We start from the raw sequence: 15,463 nt of genomic DNA on the forward strand, positions 1-15,463 counted from the left end.
GGTCTTATTCGAGGGGGCGTATATACATGCGTGGGACCAGACCGACCCGAGATCGGTTGGGGAGGGCAGCCGGCCCTAGTTTTTACGGCCGTCAGGCTGCGGAGGGAGACAACCTTGCATGGAGAAAGACAATCAGAATGCCTGGATCGAACTGGTTTCTTCTAGGATCACATAAAACTCGCACTTCCGCTTCAGCTGACGCAAATATCAATTATGGCCCGCAGCCCGAGCGCAACGCCCAATCTCCAGCATCAGCTGTGCCAGGTTCGCTATCAAAGGCGTGATTTCCCCTTGGCTCTCAGCTCCCTCAGGCTTCAGTATATTAATTGCGTAATTCATAATTTCACATCCGTTTGCCAAGTAGGCATACCTGCCACGACCCTTACCACTCGGGTGCCCAACCGCCGGGTGGCCCTCACACAGCGCAATATAGCCCCTTACCTCTGACCACGAGCTTCCGGAGAGCCAAACAGTGCCCTCAAATAACGGAGGCGCCGGCCAGGTTGGTTTCGTGGTCACTTTGCCTTCCTGTCGGCTACGAGAGGCCCTAATAACCCCGTACGCAAACAGAGTGATAGCGGCGTGATAGACAGCAATGACAAAGAATCCTCCCGTAAAGACTCCTGGGAGTCGAGAGGCTTCGTGAAGCACTTTGCCTGCATGCCATGTCGCCTCGCGGGCGCCCCTGCTCATCACCCATTCCTGCAGCGAGGGAAAGATTTCGGCGCCAACATCCACTCCGGACTTGCCCGTGAAGCTCTGCAGGTTCTCTAACGGCGCACACAAGGTCAAGCAGAGGAACTCTTTCAGCAAATTGAGCCTGACATTTGCCACAGGGTCAACAGGATGGCAGCCGCGCTTGACCAGGTCCGTTAATTGCTTGGACAGGGCTTTTGTGTGGGCTGTCAGCCATCCCACGTCGAGGTGATCCTCGTAGCTGCCGCTCAATAGATCTTGAGATTGGCGGCATGCAAACGTAAAACGCCAGAGCCCGTATACAGTCAAGATCCCCTCTTCGTCGCGCAGTCCGCCCTCATTCTCGGCGAAATAGCCGCTCAGTGTCCACCGGGTGCTCGTGGCGAGGGAGAAGTTGGTGTCCCGTTTGAACGACGAAGGGAAGTTCGAGAACTGATGATATCGCGTTTTCCACTCCGTAGCTGAAGGGGAGCGCCAGAGCTCCTCCTTCTCAGGGAAAGCAGCGTTCATCTCGCCGCACGAGATCAGCGGACTCGTCAACTGCACCATCGACAGCTCGCTATCGAAAACAAATATATGATAGGCAAGACGCCGTTCTGTCTCTTGGGCGATCCACCGCTGCCAGACGTCTTCAAGCTGCTGCCCTTGGTCCGATTCCACTGGGGCGGTGGGGCAGCTCTCACTGGTGTGTTGGTTTCGGAAAAGCCCAGCTCGTCGGACAGCGGTCACAGCAGATTGCGAGAATGTCTCCGCTGCCTCTAGTCTACAATTATCTCCGCTCCAGAGGCACACTGTTAGAGCAAGCGTGAGCCCCTGAACAAGTTGCGTGTCTCGAGCGAATGTGTTGCCCGGTTGCCATTCTGCCATGATTGCTAGAAGCACAACATCCATAATAGCGTACCCGAGGCGCTGGACCGCAGGGGTGTAGCTTGAGCAGGCCCCGTAGGCAATGACTGCCGCGAGTAAAGGCGAGCAGGTAGTCTCCGGGTCAAATGTAGATCTGTGGATGAAGCTGGGTGTGTGTCCTGCCTGCGCCTTGAAAAACAGCCCGACTAAGCCGCGAAGAAAGTCCAGAGAAGGAAATGAAGACAGAATGTGAACTGCATCCTTCTTCTCGCAGTGGCTGATCAATAGATCCAGAAGGCGACCTCTGTCGGAATTCTGCAGCACTCGAAGGTTCCCTGTCCAGGAGCCCGACTGTAAGATCTCGGGCGACCCATTCACCACATCAGGGGTCAATATCAAGCGGCAATCGTCGGGATTATTAGTGGCTGTCGGGCTTGGAACCCGGTGCCAGAAAGACGATCTGTATGCTTTCACCCCCATCACCAGAGCATCCTCGTCACGGCAGACTGTATCGACTCCATCTTTCCTCCGGCCATCCGCAGCCAACACCGCCGAGTCAGGAGAGTTACATAATGGGGACAGAAGATCTGTTATCTGTATATTCTGCAGTTCCGTGTCCCAGTCGAAGGGAGTGGTGAGAAACCCCTCCCACATGTTCAAGGGGGTTTGTGCACCACTCCGATATGGTGCATCCGCGCTATGATCGTCTGACGTGAGAAAAGAGGGCAGATCTCTCGATGAATCGATATACGGATCTGATATCTGATTTTGATTGCTCATTACGGGAAAATCGGGGTTCTGCGCATGCAATTTTGGCCCTACTGCAAGCTGCAGATCTTTCAGGGAGTCGCCGTGCACATTTCCGCTGTCGATGCGAGGAACTTTGGATGGTATATCTTGTTGAGCATTTTCGTATGCAAATCCTGAACGCTTCGTTCGCTCCGCAGATTCCTCCTGGCCCCGATCGCAGGCTGATTGAATGGGGGCCTCTGGCGGCGGAAGCGCGTCAACACATGGCAGCTGTTCTAACGGCAGTCGGGTAATGGGAGATTGGATTCCCATAATGTCGTTGCTTCCATTTGTCGGGTACTCATTCATATTTTGGTGAGCGCTTGTCTTCTCAGACGGAGAATCACCCGACGATGACTGGCTAGCTTTCGTCCCATCCCCAATTTGCTGAAACTGACACACAATTTCCCTGTCCTTACATCGTTCACACGGCTTCTCCTCGCTACATTTGAGCTTGGAGGCTGCGCAGGTGACACACGCTTGGCTTACGCGTACATTTTTCGTCTGACTGGCGGCCAGCTCCTCCAGCTGTTTATCGTTGACAGCCGCGCGCCGCAGGCATGCATGCCGCTTGAGCATGTCGGCTCTGTTGAAACTCTTTTGACACAGAAGACATGCAAATGGCTTCTCTTGCGTGTGGATCCGGACATGCCGCGACAGGTGGTCGGCGCGGGTGAATGTACGTTGGCAGCGGCTGCATTGGAAATCGCCGGGGTTGTTTCTTAACGGCTGTGTTGGAGGCATGTGGTGGAAATCATAGATCTGCAATGGATTTCTGTTGTGACTATCGGTGCGGGAGAAGCTTTTGTGGCAGGATGAAGTACTATTTGAAATTTGGATGTCAAGCCCCAGAGGGGCTCTAGCCCACGCCGTCAGATGCGGGGAACGTGCGGGCACCAACCGTCAAGGGCTTATTGGGCGTCTGCTGGAAAGCAAAGGAGTGGCGAAAGAACTATTGAACTGACTCCTAAATGCTCCGATTCATATTTTGCTCTACCATTGCATAAATTTGGCAATGCTTCTTTCAAGAATAGAATCTAGTTGCACCTTCTCTGCATAGCGCATGGCAGTACTCCCGTTACACAAGTAAACTGGTGGTACTCGGGACATTCAAAGGGACGCTACGAACTGTCATATAGAACATACAACTCCAACAAATAAATGCCGAGAAGAGAGAGACGAGAGTTTCATTCAAGAAATAAGGGGGTATCTGGATGAATAGACAGGTAAGATTATTTCGTAAAAGCCGGGGAACACCGGTCAAGCCCGAATAAAGACCCACTTTCCGAACAGTTCGGATGCCCGCATTTCACCAATGTTAGGCTGGGCCGTGTAAGTTGCCAGTTAGTACTAGCTCGATATTATTTCTATACGACTGATGAAACAGTCCCAGGTTTTCGAAATATGGCACGTCGCATTACTCGGAGGTACCCTCAAGCTGCCTGAAAGTAACAACCTTTTGGCACAACCTTTGCTGAGATAGCAAGCACTTGTATATTATTATGGCACTCAAAGGTAACGTCTCACTCGTCAATTTTCCATAGAGTAGCTCCTTACCAACTTCTCTCCTTTCTTAAAGATACCAGGGAGCAATTGACACCCGTCTACTTCTTCTCCCATGGGTCCACCATGATGCTCGGAGAGGAATCCGCGTCCGCGAACTTCTGGCAGGCCAGCGGTGACGAGGCCCTCGCACATAACATCAAGGGCATTATTATGATGGTAAGCACCCTCAACCGATACCCGACCATCATCTCGAAAGCAAGCTAACGAAGAAGGGCGCACACTGGGGAACCGTCGGCCACCGCCGAATAGAAGTCGCAATGAACCCTAACCCATCCAAAAGCCCCGTTGCCTACGTCCACCCATCCAAATACGTCGACTACAAGCTAAACCCTGACCTCGCAACAGGCCAGCGGTGCATCGAGTTGCTCCGAGCAGCAGGCGTCGATGCTGTCCCGAACGAATCCTTCGACTGGATCCACGACACGTACCTCATTCTCATTCGCATGTTCCCGAAGGGGTGTCCGCCCACTGTCCTCCTCTCCTGCAATATGCGCTACGATCCACACTTTCACATGCGCCTGGGCTCCATTCTCCGCCCCTTACGCAGGGAAGGGTACCTGCTTATTGGGTCCGGGGGAGCAGTGCACAATCTCTATCGGAATCACTGGATGCCGTTGGTGCGGTATAGGGATAATTTCGCGATGCCCGTGCCTCCCGAGCCGTGGGCGCTGGAATTTAGACAGGCTGTGGAGGATGTTATTACCAAGTCCTCGGGGCCACAGCTGCGGCGCTCGATGGCCAGACTCATGAAACATCCGCTCTTTCGTGATGCCCATGGCACAGACGAGCATTTTATGCCGGCGATGTTTGTTGCGGGTGCAGCGGGCGATGTGGAAGATACGGGGTCCAAGGGGGCTCTCGCGGCGGAGGACTGGGAATTGACCAATATGTGCAATAGTCAGTTTGTTATTGGGGCGTGGGCGTAAAATGGTGTTTATAAAGTATGGGCAAGACTATCTTGCCTCTACTTACCTCTTTGTGCCACAACCTCTGCAAATATTGGCGTGTGTTGTTTAAGTAGGACTCGGAGAACAATGGGGCGAGATGACTTAAAGTCCTCATTGACTTGAAGGTAACTTTTCATGGCGTAACATGTGAGAAATTCATTTCGCATCCAATTGCTTGTGTCCTCAGGCTCTGAAGCCGAAATTCAAAATTTTAGAAGCCCTATCTTTGAAGCCCTTCCAAGATAGGCTCACTGCACTACAGACAGGTCGTCTCGCGCAAGAATCTTATTGAAATCTTCCGGATATTTTCTGTGACGGACAACTCGACAAAACAATAACTTTGTAGCAATCCGACACCATTTCCGACGGGCAAGAAAAAGATTATTGAGAGTTTCAAAGCCAACTATCTGGGATATTCCAGAGGTGATTGCCTATATCGTCGGTGACGCTTTCCAATCTCCGTGACCTTGCTCGCTCCCACCTCAGGAAATTTCTTTATTTAGTTCAAATTTAATAAAGGCACAAGAACCACTAGCAGTTACCATACATCTGTAATAATGAGAGAGGAAGGGCATGTGTCTTTCAATCCAAAGCAGAAAATAATCCGCCCTCAGTAAAATGTGTAATTATGAAGTGGCCTCTCTCTTCGTGAGGGTTTCCAACTAACGAGTTAGGCCGAATATTATTCCGATAGCATGGCACAGATTCCCCATGCCAAGTGAGCACTTGACCAGAGTAGTAAAATAACACGGGTATAGCTCAACGACCAGATGCTCGGTTTTCAAAATCTAGAGAGATAGCTACTTATGTTCATGAATGTATATCTTTTTGCAGCTAACGTAGTTATTTTGTTTAATCCTTACAGCATTTCTCAACGTAATGCGGTCCGCTCAATGATTGATCTACGCTAAGGCCCAAGCGGTGGGTCCCGAAATAGTTATTAAGTGTATACGGGTGAAGCCGATGTCGAGCACGACTAGAGGCACACTCATCATTTCCGAACGACGTTGCGGTTGATATTATCGCGATATAAAACTGTGTTGTGCAGCTTCTCCAACATGCTGGGAGCGGTCATGAGACAGGTATACTCAGAGAATTCGTCCTGGGGACTGAACTCGATAGCAAACGTTTTGTGTAATAAGAAGATCATCCTTTCGAACAATAAGTCGCCAAGATCGTGGACGACGCCGCTGGTATTATTGTGTCGAGCCAGGCGCTCGGTGTTCGAGAGATAATCATGAAATGATTTCTGTTCTGTCCGAAGCTCGGCCCCAAATCGTAAAACTTCTTCGCATGGAAGCGAAAGATTCATTTGATTAATGGCCTTCACCATTTTCATTCGGCAGGATATCGATTTGGCCAAAGCTGCAAGGCCTGTGGCGGCGGTTCCTCCCTCTGGGACAGACAAGCGTGGCGACTGACCCGCACCCGCCATATTCAGGTCATCATCCTTGGTCGCAGAAGGATATGATGCATCCTACGCGTCTGGTTCTATAGATGGCAGCATACCGCTGTCTATAGAGAATAAAAGGACAATTTCCAGAATTGTATACCACAGGCGACGTCGAAGCTCAGCCTCCTCTGCGGAAAAATACTTAGATCGTGAAGGTTCGCGGTGCAAGCCTAATAGCATGCCATTGCGGACCAAATAGCTAGAAATGATAGCTGAAATAGGGGTTTCAAAGCGATATATCCTTCTGGTCAAAAGCATCGACGCATCTGTCCGGATAGATGTATGTCAGTATTCTGGACAAGCGCAGCAGCTGATCTCCATGAAAGGGCTGTGTTCCAGAAGCGCATGGCGGTTCAAAGGACAGCTTGCTCCAGTCCCCGGTCACCAAGCTGTTTCCGATCAATATCGCGAGAAAAATTTGGATCGCAAAGTCTGCGGAAAAGGCTCCAGGAAACTGCCAGTCTTTGGCAAGGTCGCTGAAGAACGGGTGGATATGCAAAACTCTCCAAATTCGTTCAAATGTGCCGAAGTGGATTTCGGTGAATAGATCAAGTGACTGTCTGGCGGGAAACTCAGCAAAGATCCCTATGGTCTGTAAAGGCAAATGTTTTCGCATCTAATTATCTCTAAGCAACGTCAGGTAATCTCCACGGACCCCCCTTTTGCGGGCGTAAATTCTAATGATACATTTAGTATCCGATGACGATGACGAGGTTGCCGAGACAGCAGAGCAAGATTTACAGGAATGGGCTACAAAGCCATTTTCAGCGATCTTCGACAAAATTGAGTCACCCTCAAGCTGCTCCAGTCACTCATCAAGAATATCTGGCTCCTAAAACATATCGTTATATCCTCTGCGGTTCCGATGGGCGCCTAGAACCATTCTTGGATTATAGCGTCCCAGAAGAGTCAATGTCCGATGGTCTCAACCTCAACGAGGTTAAACTCTCCCCAAGTTGGCTATTCTTCTGCCGGGGCAGATTATAATTCAGCCTACCAACTGTGAGGAACCACTTTCTCGATTTCCTAGAAAAGCTTCTGCTGTGGGATATTTTACTTTTTTAAACCAGTGGACTCGGGAAACAAAAGAAGTGTACTGCGCGAGATGAATATCTACAGAATGATGGAAGAAACATTTGAGTCTCAAGATATTATGAACTTCTCTCGTCTACACGGTGTGGTCCAGGACAAATGAAATGGTACCCTCATTGGACTTCTACTTTCTTGGATTGACTGCGATAATACCACTTTGGAGTGTGCTTCCACTTTAGATACACCTTTCGGTTTGCGGGTAAAGTGGGATTCGCAAGTGACAACCACATTGTCTCACCTGGATAAGGCTGGAATCATTTGGAGCGACGCCAAAGCTGCGAATGTTCTGATTAATAGGAATCATGACGTCTGGTCATCGACCTTGGAGGTGGATATACTCAAGGATGGGTTGGAGAAGATCGGAATGGGATAGTTGATGGTGATCAAGAGGGTATTTCTAAAATTAAAGAGCTTCTTCACCGGGAAGAAAACCTTGTCAAGGATATGAGCCTCAGAAGACGAGAATGAGAGAAGGAGTAATCTCAGCAATTTCAATAATGTACCTCAATATTATGACTTTATTCCTAAAGCAGTACACTACCACCCATCCCCACTCATAGCACTCGACGTAAAGGTGGCTGATCTCTCTCAGGCCACAGGCGAATCTATTTTCTGCAACTCCCGCCTTTGCATGTAACGACTCCACTGTGATTCATTAACAACCAAGATTTATCTAGCAAAAGATGAATAAACACTCACAGCAGGATTAAAGAAGTATACCGGGATCCCCAGCAAAAAAACACCGCCAGTGACTGCCGCTAAGACTCCCATTGCAGTTGGGTAGCTATACTTGGCTACCATCGGAACCAGCCCGTAGCTAAGTCCGAATCCAATGATGTTCTTAGTTCCAACAACCGCCACCAAGGCCGGGCCAGGGTTTTGCTCCCAAGCTTCGGCAGCGAAAGAGGTCGAGAGAACTAGTACCGACACAAAGGTAACCTGGAACAATGCCCAGCCCATGTACGGTCCCCCCCAAGTACTGCCTTCTGCCGTGAAACCGTAGAGCAGCAAGGAAATCACACCTAAGATCCCAGGGAAGATCAGGAGAATCAACCTGTGCTCGGGGGTATGGACACCATTGGAGCGTTTGGCCATGCGCAAAATAAACCAGTCACCAAACACACCAGCGTACAGCATTCCCCCAAATCCGCCAAATACGCCACCGAGATTGATTAGGCCGACATTTTTGGCCGACCAGCCGTAGTTCAGAAGCACGGTATCATAGGTCAACGACATCCCGATGCTGGATCCAAGTACTACTGACGACAGTAAGGTGGAGTATAGAATTCCCGGGGAACTAAATGCTTCAAACATGTGCAACCAGGCCATCAATATCGTTTGAACTGGTTGTTTGCCCGGCTTTTGGTACGGACGGAGCATCTGCAGATAGCTCTTCTTTGGTTGTGCTTCGTCCCGGATGGTCGATTCGTCATCTGCATCTTGTATTTGTTGTAAATATGCCTGCGCCGGGGTACCAGTCAGTACATGTGTGACACCGAACTGGTCCGTCACCACCACCTGGCCGTTGAGGATTTGAGCTCGTCGGCGGTAGCTCGTCTCGAAACACCCAAATAGAACGATTAATAGGCCGACACCGATCGCAATAACGTAAACCCAGTAGAACCACCTCCAGCCTAGAGCCGCGACCTCGTAGGAACTGGCGATATTTAGACAGCTGGTAACCACATTCTGCGTTGCCCAGTATACGCCAAAGATCATTCCACGCTGATGCACAAATGTCACCTCCGACAGGATTAGGGGAAGCAACTACGAGGAATTTGTGAGCATTTAATTGACTTGAAGCAATGGAGGGACAAACCGATTCCGTAGCACCCGTAGCTAGACCCTGGAGAATACGCAAGCCAAGGTGCTGTCCAAATGTCTGTGAAACTGCACATCCAACAGTTGCAACCAGAAGAATTATAATAGAGGCAATTGTTGCCGACCGGCGGCCATATATCAGGCCCAGTGGTAGGATCAAATAATTTCCTATGCCGTCAGTCAAGGCCATCACTTCAAACTTGTCATAGACCAACTTACCGACGCCGACGAAAGGAGATGGGAAAGTAGCCAGCCAGACAACTTTAGTTGCACTGATTCCTTCCGGGATATACATCTCAAAGAAGACGTTCAGAACGGCTCCCAGACCACCTACCACTGACAGGGACATGATTGCTGGGTACCATCAAAGTCAGCATTGGAATATATATCCGAATAGACGGAGTTGAAAACATAAACAGACTCACAAAACCAGCAGCAGCTAATAATAATGGCCATTTTTTCCCACATCGTGAAATTCAGTGGATCATTGGGATCGCTGCTGGGAACTGGTAGATGCTGAACCTCGCCAGCCGCATCGACCAGCAGCTTATCTGCACCCTTCATATCCTGCGGCTTCACATTCTCTATAGCCTCAACTGTGGCCTTTTGATCTGCAGCAGCCATTATGGTTAAGTTATTGAGGCAACAAGGTGCTCAGGTTCAAGAAGGCATGAAGATTAGCAGCAGAGATGGCAAGGCTGTCTTTTATGCGCTTGAGCTATTCTCCTCCGCATTTCCACCGCGCGGGGGCTAGTATTCCCTAAGTTCCAAACGCGTGTCTGGGCCTATGGATGCTCATGCTTTTGCTTGTCAAAACGGGGGTTGTCTTCTGCGGGGGATGGGGGGTTGGTCTTTTGTCCCCACAACTCCGACATTTTCCATGGGAAATCTCCCCCACTTGCCGAAGGACCCATAGTGAGGTCAGCAATAACTAATCACAGCGATTCTGGGTGGCTACTCATTCTCACAGAGAGGGGGAAAAACGGAAGTAGGCGAAAGCTTCGAGGTGCTATTCGGCCTGTGACACGGCATAACAGTTCAATTTGTACACTTGATTAAAAGAGCATGCATTCCATCACGGCAGGTTTCCTAGATCCTCTATGAGGTTGCAGAGGTTTTGGATAATAGGCGGTAGGATATCGTTCGGCAATGAGCGAGGACAACTTCCCTCAAATACCTGTCGCGCCACCGCCATGATAGAGCGCGGCTTACTTAGTTCGCAAAAGACTTCGGCCTCGCCTTCTTGCCCGTTGCGATGCTGGTACATCGTCAAGCCCGGTCGACCATGGTCATGACCTAAGAATGCTCTTGTGGCCTGGTATTCTGGTCCATCTAATGCCACTGAAGGCGCCCTATCAGTCTCGCTCATTGGCGTACTCATTTCTAATCGTCGTGTCTCGCCACATTGAAGTAAACCGTATACCCATAGGACCAAGGCCGAGTGGTAAATAGCAAGTGAGTCAAACCCGCGCAGCTGGTATGCGCTCACAGAGCGAGCGGCACGGAGAACTTGGCCTGCATGCCAAATGCTGGTTCGAGCCCCCTTGGTGCGACTCCAATCTCTCAGGCCAGGATATGCGCGACGTGCATCCAGCTCTCCCAACTTACCTACAAATCGTTGGATGGCATCTACGTCCACGTGCAAGTACATCATGATGAACTCCTGTAGTAGGGTAGTGACAGCCGGTGGGTTGAGCGATTCTGCCTGGACAGTTTTGAGGGTAGTATAACTTCAATGCTAATCAATATCCAAGTTAATCTAGCTCGTTGGTATCTCACTTACAGGTCTTCTTGTCTACTTTGTAGCCAAAGCTGCGTTGTGGCACGGGGCCCGGGTTGATGACCCTGAGAGAGCATCATTTGCTGTCGGAATTCCCATACCTGACTAGCCAAGCCATGAAGTAGTGCAGATCTGCTAATTTCACAATCATGCTCAACCGTAACATGCGTGATAAGCGATGGGTCTGACAATAGACCTCTCAGACTCAACTCGGTCGTTTTCACCGCATGATACCTTGCCGTCCAGATGTCCTTCCATGCAGCGGCCGTGGGTGCCAGCCACAAATCCCGGGCAGCTGGAAATGGCAGCGTGAGTTCGGTATATGAAATGATTGCCGGGCGATGCATTGCCAAGGAGACTTCAATATCATGTCCAAACAGGTGATACACCAATCTATGCATATTGGTGAATTTGTATATTATCTAGTGGAAGGCTCTCATACCTTTTCAGAGACTCTTGTCTCACCCATTCGTGCCATACTTTTTGCAGTGATTCCTCGTCGTCGCCCACCAAGTACGGCGTGATCACAGAGTATGTGGAGCGATCAAATACAGCAGCGCGTCGAAGTGCCTGCATATAATTAGCCATCTCTATGCAATAATCTTCCACTGACCGTACCGTGCATAGTGGCTGGAGATAGCTTTCTGCAATATGCATCTTTCGTTTATAGCCACAGAATATACCAATGTCGAGCCACAACATCGAAGCTTGCATGTACTGCAGATCTCGGAGAACGCTATTGTCATTTTCCACCTAACACATACCTGCCGTTAGTCTGAAGTATAAAATGAATAATAGACGGTCTTACCAGTTGTGCCAAGCTAACTCTCGTGATTTCCTGAAGAATGATACCAGTCTTGTTAAAGGACGGCAATCCACAGCAAACACACCCCGCTGCCACTAGAGCCGTCAGAAGCTCGGGTCGGGCCTGCTGATCAAAAAATGTATATGGATGAATCCATGCATCCGTTTCTGTGCGTTTGTCGATACCGATTTTGATCAAAGTGTCTAAGTACTCCGCGGACGGAAACGACGAGACTGAGAGTCGTGATCCCGCTGTCCTGATTACAAGCTTCAAGATATTCTCGCGTGCGCACACAGATAGTTTGCCGGGTATATTCAGCGCCTCGAGCCGAGTTTGGTGGGTGGGTGGAATACGATCGCTGTCTCTCAGTGGGATCCTTCCCTCTTCGCTGAACGCATTCTGGTTCTTTTCCGGTACCCAGAGCCTATTTCCATTTAGTTTCAGTCTTGGTTGCTTCAGAGCAAGGACTTTTACCAGAGTGAACGCTGAAAAGCTTCTACACGTCGTCTGGCTGATTCATCAGCATCCAACCCGGGGTCTTGGGTATGTTGAAGCGTAGAGAAAGGCGTCCGAGTGTCAATAATCCGATCGAGATCTGGGATGAAGTCCGTCCCAAACAAATCCGAGTCAGAAAATGTGAAGTCAGTGTCCTGCATGAAGTCGAATACACTGCGAGGCTGCTGTGTCCCTTGTGGTACGCCATCAAATTCCACACTCGGTTGCATGACTTGCTCAAAAAAGGCCGGAAAACTATTCAGGGCTGGATGGACCTGCAGCCCTTCTCGGGATAAAAAGGGATTCATGCCTAGCTCATAATGTCCTAGTTTAGAGTCGTGGCTACTCCCCGAATAATGGGCTGATGCTCGCGGAACGCTGAATTCAGATGGGCCTGACTCCGGGGTGGTGGTTATCGTCGTGAGCTCTCCATAGTCACGGTCGAGCGGTGAGCACAGCGGTCCAAGTTGCGACCGCGACAAATCGTTCGAATGTTGCGTTCCGGTGGTCCTTGGGACACAGATAATGTCTTTTGTCTGGCATCGCTGGAGGAACCCGTTAATATCTGAAGGCTATCTAGATGAGTACTTCATTTTTCTACCTTGCATGGCGGGTCATTGTCACAGCCCAGCTTTGCAGTTGCACAGGCCTCACAGGCTACGATCGCACGTTCTGTGGGGCGTCTAGCGCTTGCCTTGCCTTCTGCGATCTCTCTCTCATGGACCACCTGGTGGCGCTGGAGCACATCCCTGTTCATAAATTAGGTCGGCTGGCAACAATATCAGGGGCAAATTCACCTGCGGTTGAAACCACGCTGGCAAGTATGGCACCGGTAGGTACGCTCGTTGCGATCTTCACTCCCGCAGACGCGGTCAGGGGAATGTTTTTCCAAACACTAGAGATACTTACGGGAATCCAGATGGCGGACAAGATGATCGGGGCGTTCGTATGCCTTGTCACAATGGGGACACCGGTGGCCTCCGGGTGTCTTGCTCCGTGGAGAGCGTCGCGGGGTCTGGGTGTGGCCACTCATATCCGGACAGGGTCTTTGGGAATGGCAAGGTCGTGGGATGGTCGAGTCAAACCTTTTATCTGGCCCCGGGATCGCCCCGCTTTTGCGGGCCACTTATTTTCTTACGCTCCGATGAAGCTAAAATCGAGCATACCAATTACATATTCATTGTTTGCCATTTATCTATGGGTACTTCGCATTCAGTCCATTAAGCAGATGCGAGCTTCTGTCGCTGCCACTCCTTAGCTCCCCGATACATGCAGTTGAAATCCATGAATTCGTCGGGTTTCCTGACTCGCTGTTAATTATCCTCGATCCTCCTCGAGGGTTTGAATGACATACATAGTGATTGTTTTATCACCCTTGGCTGTCCCAGGCTTGGCTGCCTGCCGGCTATGAGCTTGAATTAAGCTCACTCGAGAATAACGGGTGTGGAACACGTCCTATGATAGCCATCAGCACGATCCAATGAAACTCGCCCATATGAAATTGCTTGCTGCACCTCTAGAATCTTTTCAAGTATATCTAGGGACGGCGGCTGGTCGATATCTTCAAAGAAAGCCCCCAATGCTTCAGAGTCCTCGATTGCCTGGCTAGCCCCTTGACCTTGGGTAGGAAGCATTGCATGGGCAGCGTCTCCAATGAGAATTACTCGGCCACGGTGCCACGTCTTGAGCGGATCCTATACAGTGTTATCGACTGTTATCAAAGAGTTAGACGCATCTATTTACAAGATCACGTAGCTGCCACAGCCCAATGTCTGCCGAGTGTCTATCTATCTGATCAGCTATATTCAGAAATGAAAGGTAGGAGCTTCGCACTTGAAGATGTCAGTCACCCAGATAGGGAACTCGGCAAAAGTCTCCAGCATTTTCATTAAGACTCCTTCCGAGACCCAAGACTGTTTTGCTTGAGGATCCTCGCTCATTTCATCTAGATCAGTTAACATTCTGAATATTCGCGTCTTCGACATCGAATCATACCGTCCGGCACCAAAGCCACAATCCCAAACACTTCACCTTGTCTACCGGGACCCATAATTAAGCGACAGTTATGAGCAACCATCATCGATGTAAAAGGGTCACGCGGGTTGATTTTCTCGCAGAAATATGGTTCATGCTCTTCCAAGACTTGCGTTGGTATCTGATTTGATTAGTTTTATTGCGCATTAACAACATCCTCGAACTAACCATAAGGCGATAAGCTATCCAAGAAAATCAGTAAGAATTTACTGTTCGGGGTAAATTCTGGGTGCTTACCTGAGTGGCCAGTCGGCATGGGCAAAGGGTCTTCGTATAGAACATGCTTGCGAAGTACACTATGTCTAGATAGATGGCTTAAATGTCAGTGCTCTTTTTTTTTTGCCTTACGCCATACACGGTCATCTCTCTTACATCCCGTCTGCCCCAATGATGAGGTCACCTCTCACAATACCTCCATCTTCTAGAGTCACTGTTCCATGTTCTGGGTTGCAGTCGACAACCCGCGATGCAGTCCGCACTAGGACAGGATCCCCACGACCCTCGGGCGAGATAGCAGCTTCCTTGAGGGTCTCATGAAGATCCCTCCGATGGAATATGAGACGGTTTGCCCCGTACTCCGTCTTTGTCAACAATGGCACAGTTTTCACAAGCTGCCCATCTGTATTGTAAATGCGAATACCTTGATCCACCATCTGTCGGGCACCACGTAGTTCTTTTTTCAGGCACCATTTTGACTCGACAATGCGCGAAGCATTCGGTTGTAGTGAAATCAATGCACCAATCTCCTTGTTCAAACTCGACTGCTCCAGCACTGTGATCTGTCTGTTGCTCCCACGCAAAGCAATAGCAGCCGTGAAGCCCGCGATGCCACCTCCGACAATGACGATGCGAAACGGTGGCATGTTTTCGTATTCATCAATGGCCAGCAACCGAACACATTGCGAGCTCCTGCTATTTCACAATTCTCGATTCATGTCTCCCCACCCCCACCCACCTCGCCGTACTCATACTTTCTCCGCGTCATGTCTTCTCCACCCCCACTCCCACTCCCACCCCCACATATACTCTCTTCGCGTCATGTCTCCTCCACCCCCACTTGCCGAGCACTGGGGCAACATGGACTTCAACCAAAAGGGAAGCCAATAGAAAACATTGCTGACCATATGAGTTGCCACCGG

General features: G+C 50.0%; 4 protein-coding genes across 4 annotated transcripts; 1 reads left to right on the forward strand and 3 right to left on the reverse strand.

The window, feature by feature from the left end:
- Nucleotides 1-207: 207 nt before the first annotated feature.
- Nucleotides 208-3,075, reverse strand: N7474_005013 (uncharacterized protein; the record flags this gene model as incomplete). Its single annotated transcript, XM_057196428.1, has 1 exon — nucleotides 208-3,075. One exon carries the CDS (start codon nucleotides 3,073-3,075, stop codon nucleotides 208-210), a length of 2,868 nt encoding a protein of 955 aa, XP_057053824.1.
- An 885-nt stretch (nucleotides 3,076-3,960) lies between these two features.
- N7474_005014 (DODA-type extradiol aromatic ring-opening family dioxygenase) lies at nucleotides 3,961-4,823 on the forward strand (the record flags this gene model as incomplete). The annotated part of the gene is made up of 2 exons (XM_057196429.1): nucleotides 3,961-4,053; nucleotides 4,098-4,823. 2 exons carry the CDS (start codon nucleotides 3,961-3,963, stop codon nucleotides 4,821-4,823), a joined length of 819 nt encoding a protein of 272 aa, XP_057053825.1.
- A 3,154-nt stretch (nucleotides 4,824-7,977) lies between these two features.
- On the reverse strand, nucleotides 7,978-9,834 carry N7474_005015 (uncharacterized protein; the record flags this gene model as incomplete). Its single annotated transcript, XM_057196430.1, has 5 exons — nucleotides 7,978-8,034; nucleotides 8,089-9,156; nucleotides 9,209-9,378; nucleotides 9,430-9,564; nucleotides 9,636-9,834. The coding sequence occupies 5 exons, from the start codon at nucleotides 9,832-9,834 to the stop codon at nucleotides 7,978-7,980; spliced, it is 1,629 nt and encodes a 542-aa protein (XP_057053826.1).
- Nucleotides 9,835-10,285: 451 nt separating this feature from the next.
- On the reverse strand, nucleotides 10,286-15,187 carry N7474_005016 (uncharacterized protein; the record flags this gene model as incomplete). The annotated part of the gene is made up of 15 exons (XM_057196431.1): nucleotides 10,286-10,940; nucleotides 10,994-11,383; nucleotides 11,433-11,560; nucleotides 11,609-11,743; nucleotides 11,799-12,219; nucleotides 12,270-12,835; nucleotides 13,200-13,305; nucleotides 13,645-13,745; nucleotides 13,805-13,984; nucleotides 14,034-14,073; nucleotides 14,124-14,235; nucleotides 14,286-14,445; nucleotides 14,493-14,506; nucleotides 14,562-14,626; nucleotides 14,697-15,187. 15 exons carry the CDS (start codon nucleotides 15,185-15,187, stop codon nucleotides 10,286-10,288), a joined length of 3,564 nt encoding a protein of 1,187 aa, XP_057053827.1.
- Between the last annotated feature and the right edge of the window lie 276 nt (nucleotides 15,188-15,463).

This window comes from Penicillium riverlandense, assembly GCF_028828495.1.
Source record: "Penicillium riverlandense strain IBT 135883 chromosome Unknown utg000003l_segment0_segment0, whole genome shotgun sequence".
Taxonomy (NCBI): domain Eukaryota; kingdom Fungi; phylum Ascomycota; class Eurotiomycetes; order Eurotiales; family Aspergillaceae; genus Penicillium; species Penicillium riverlandense.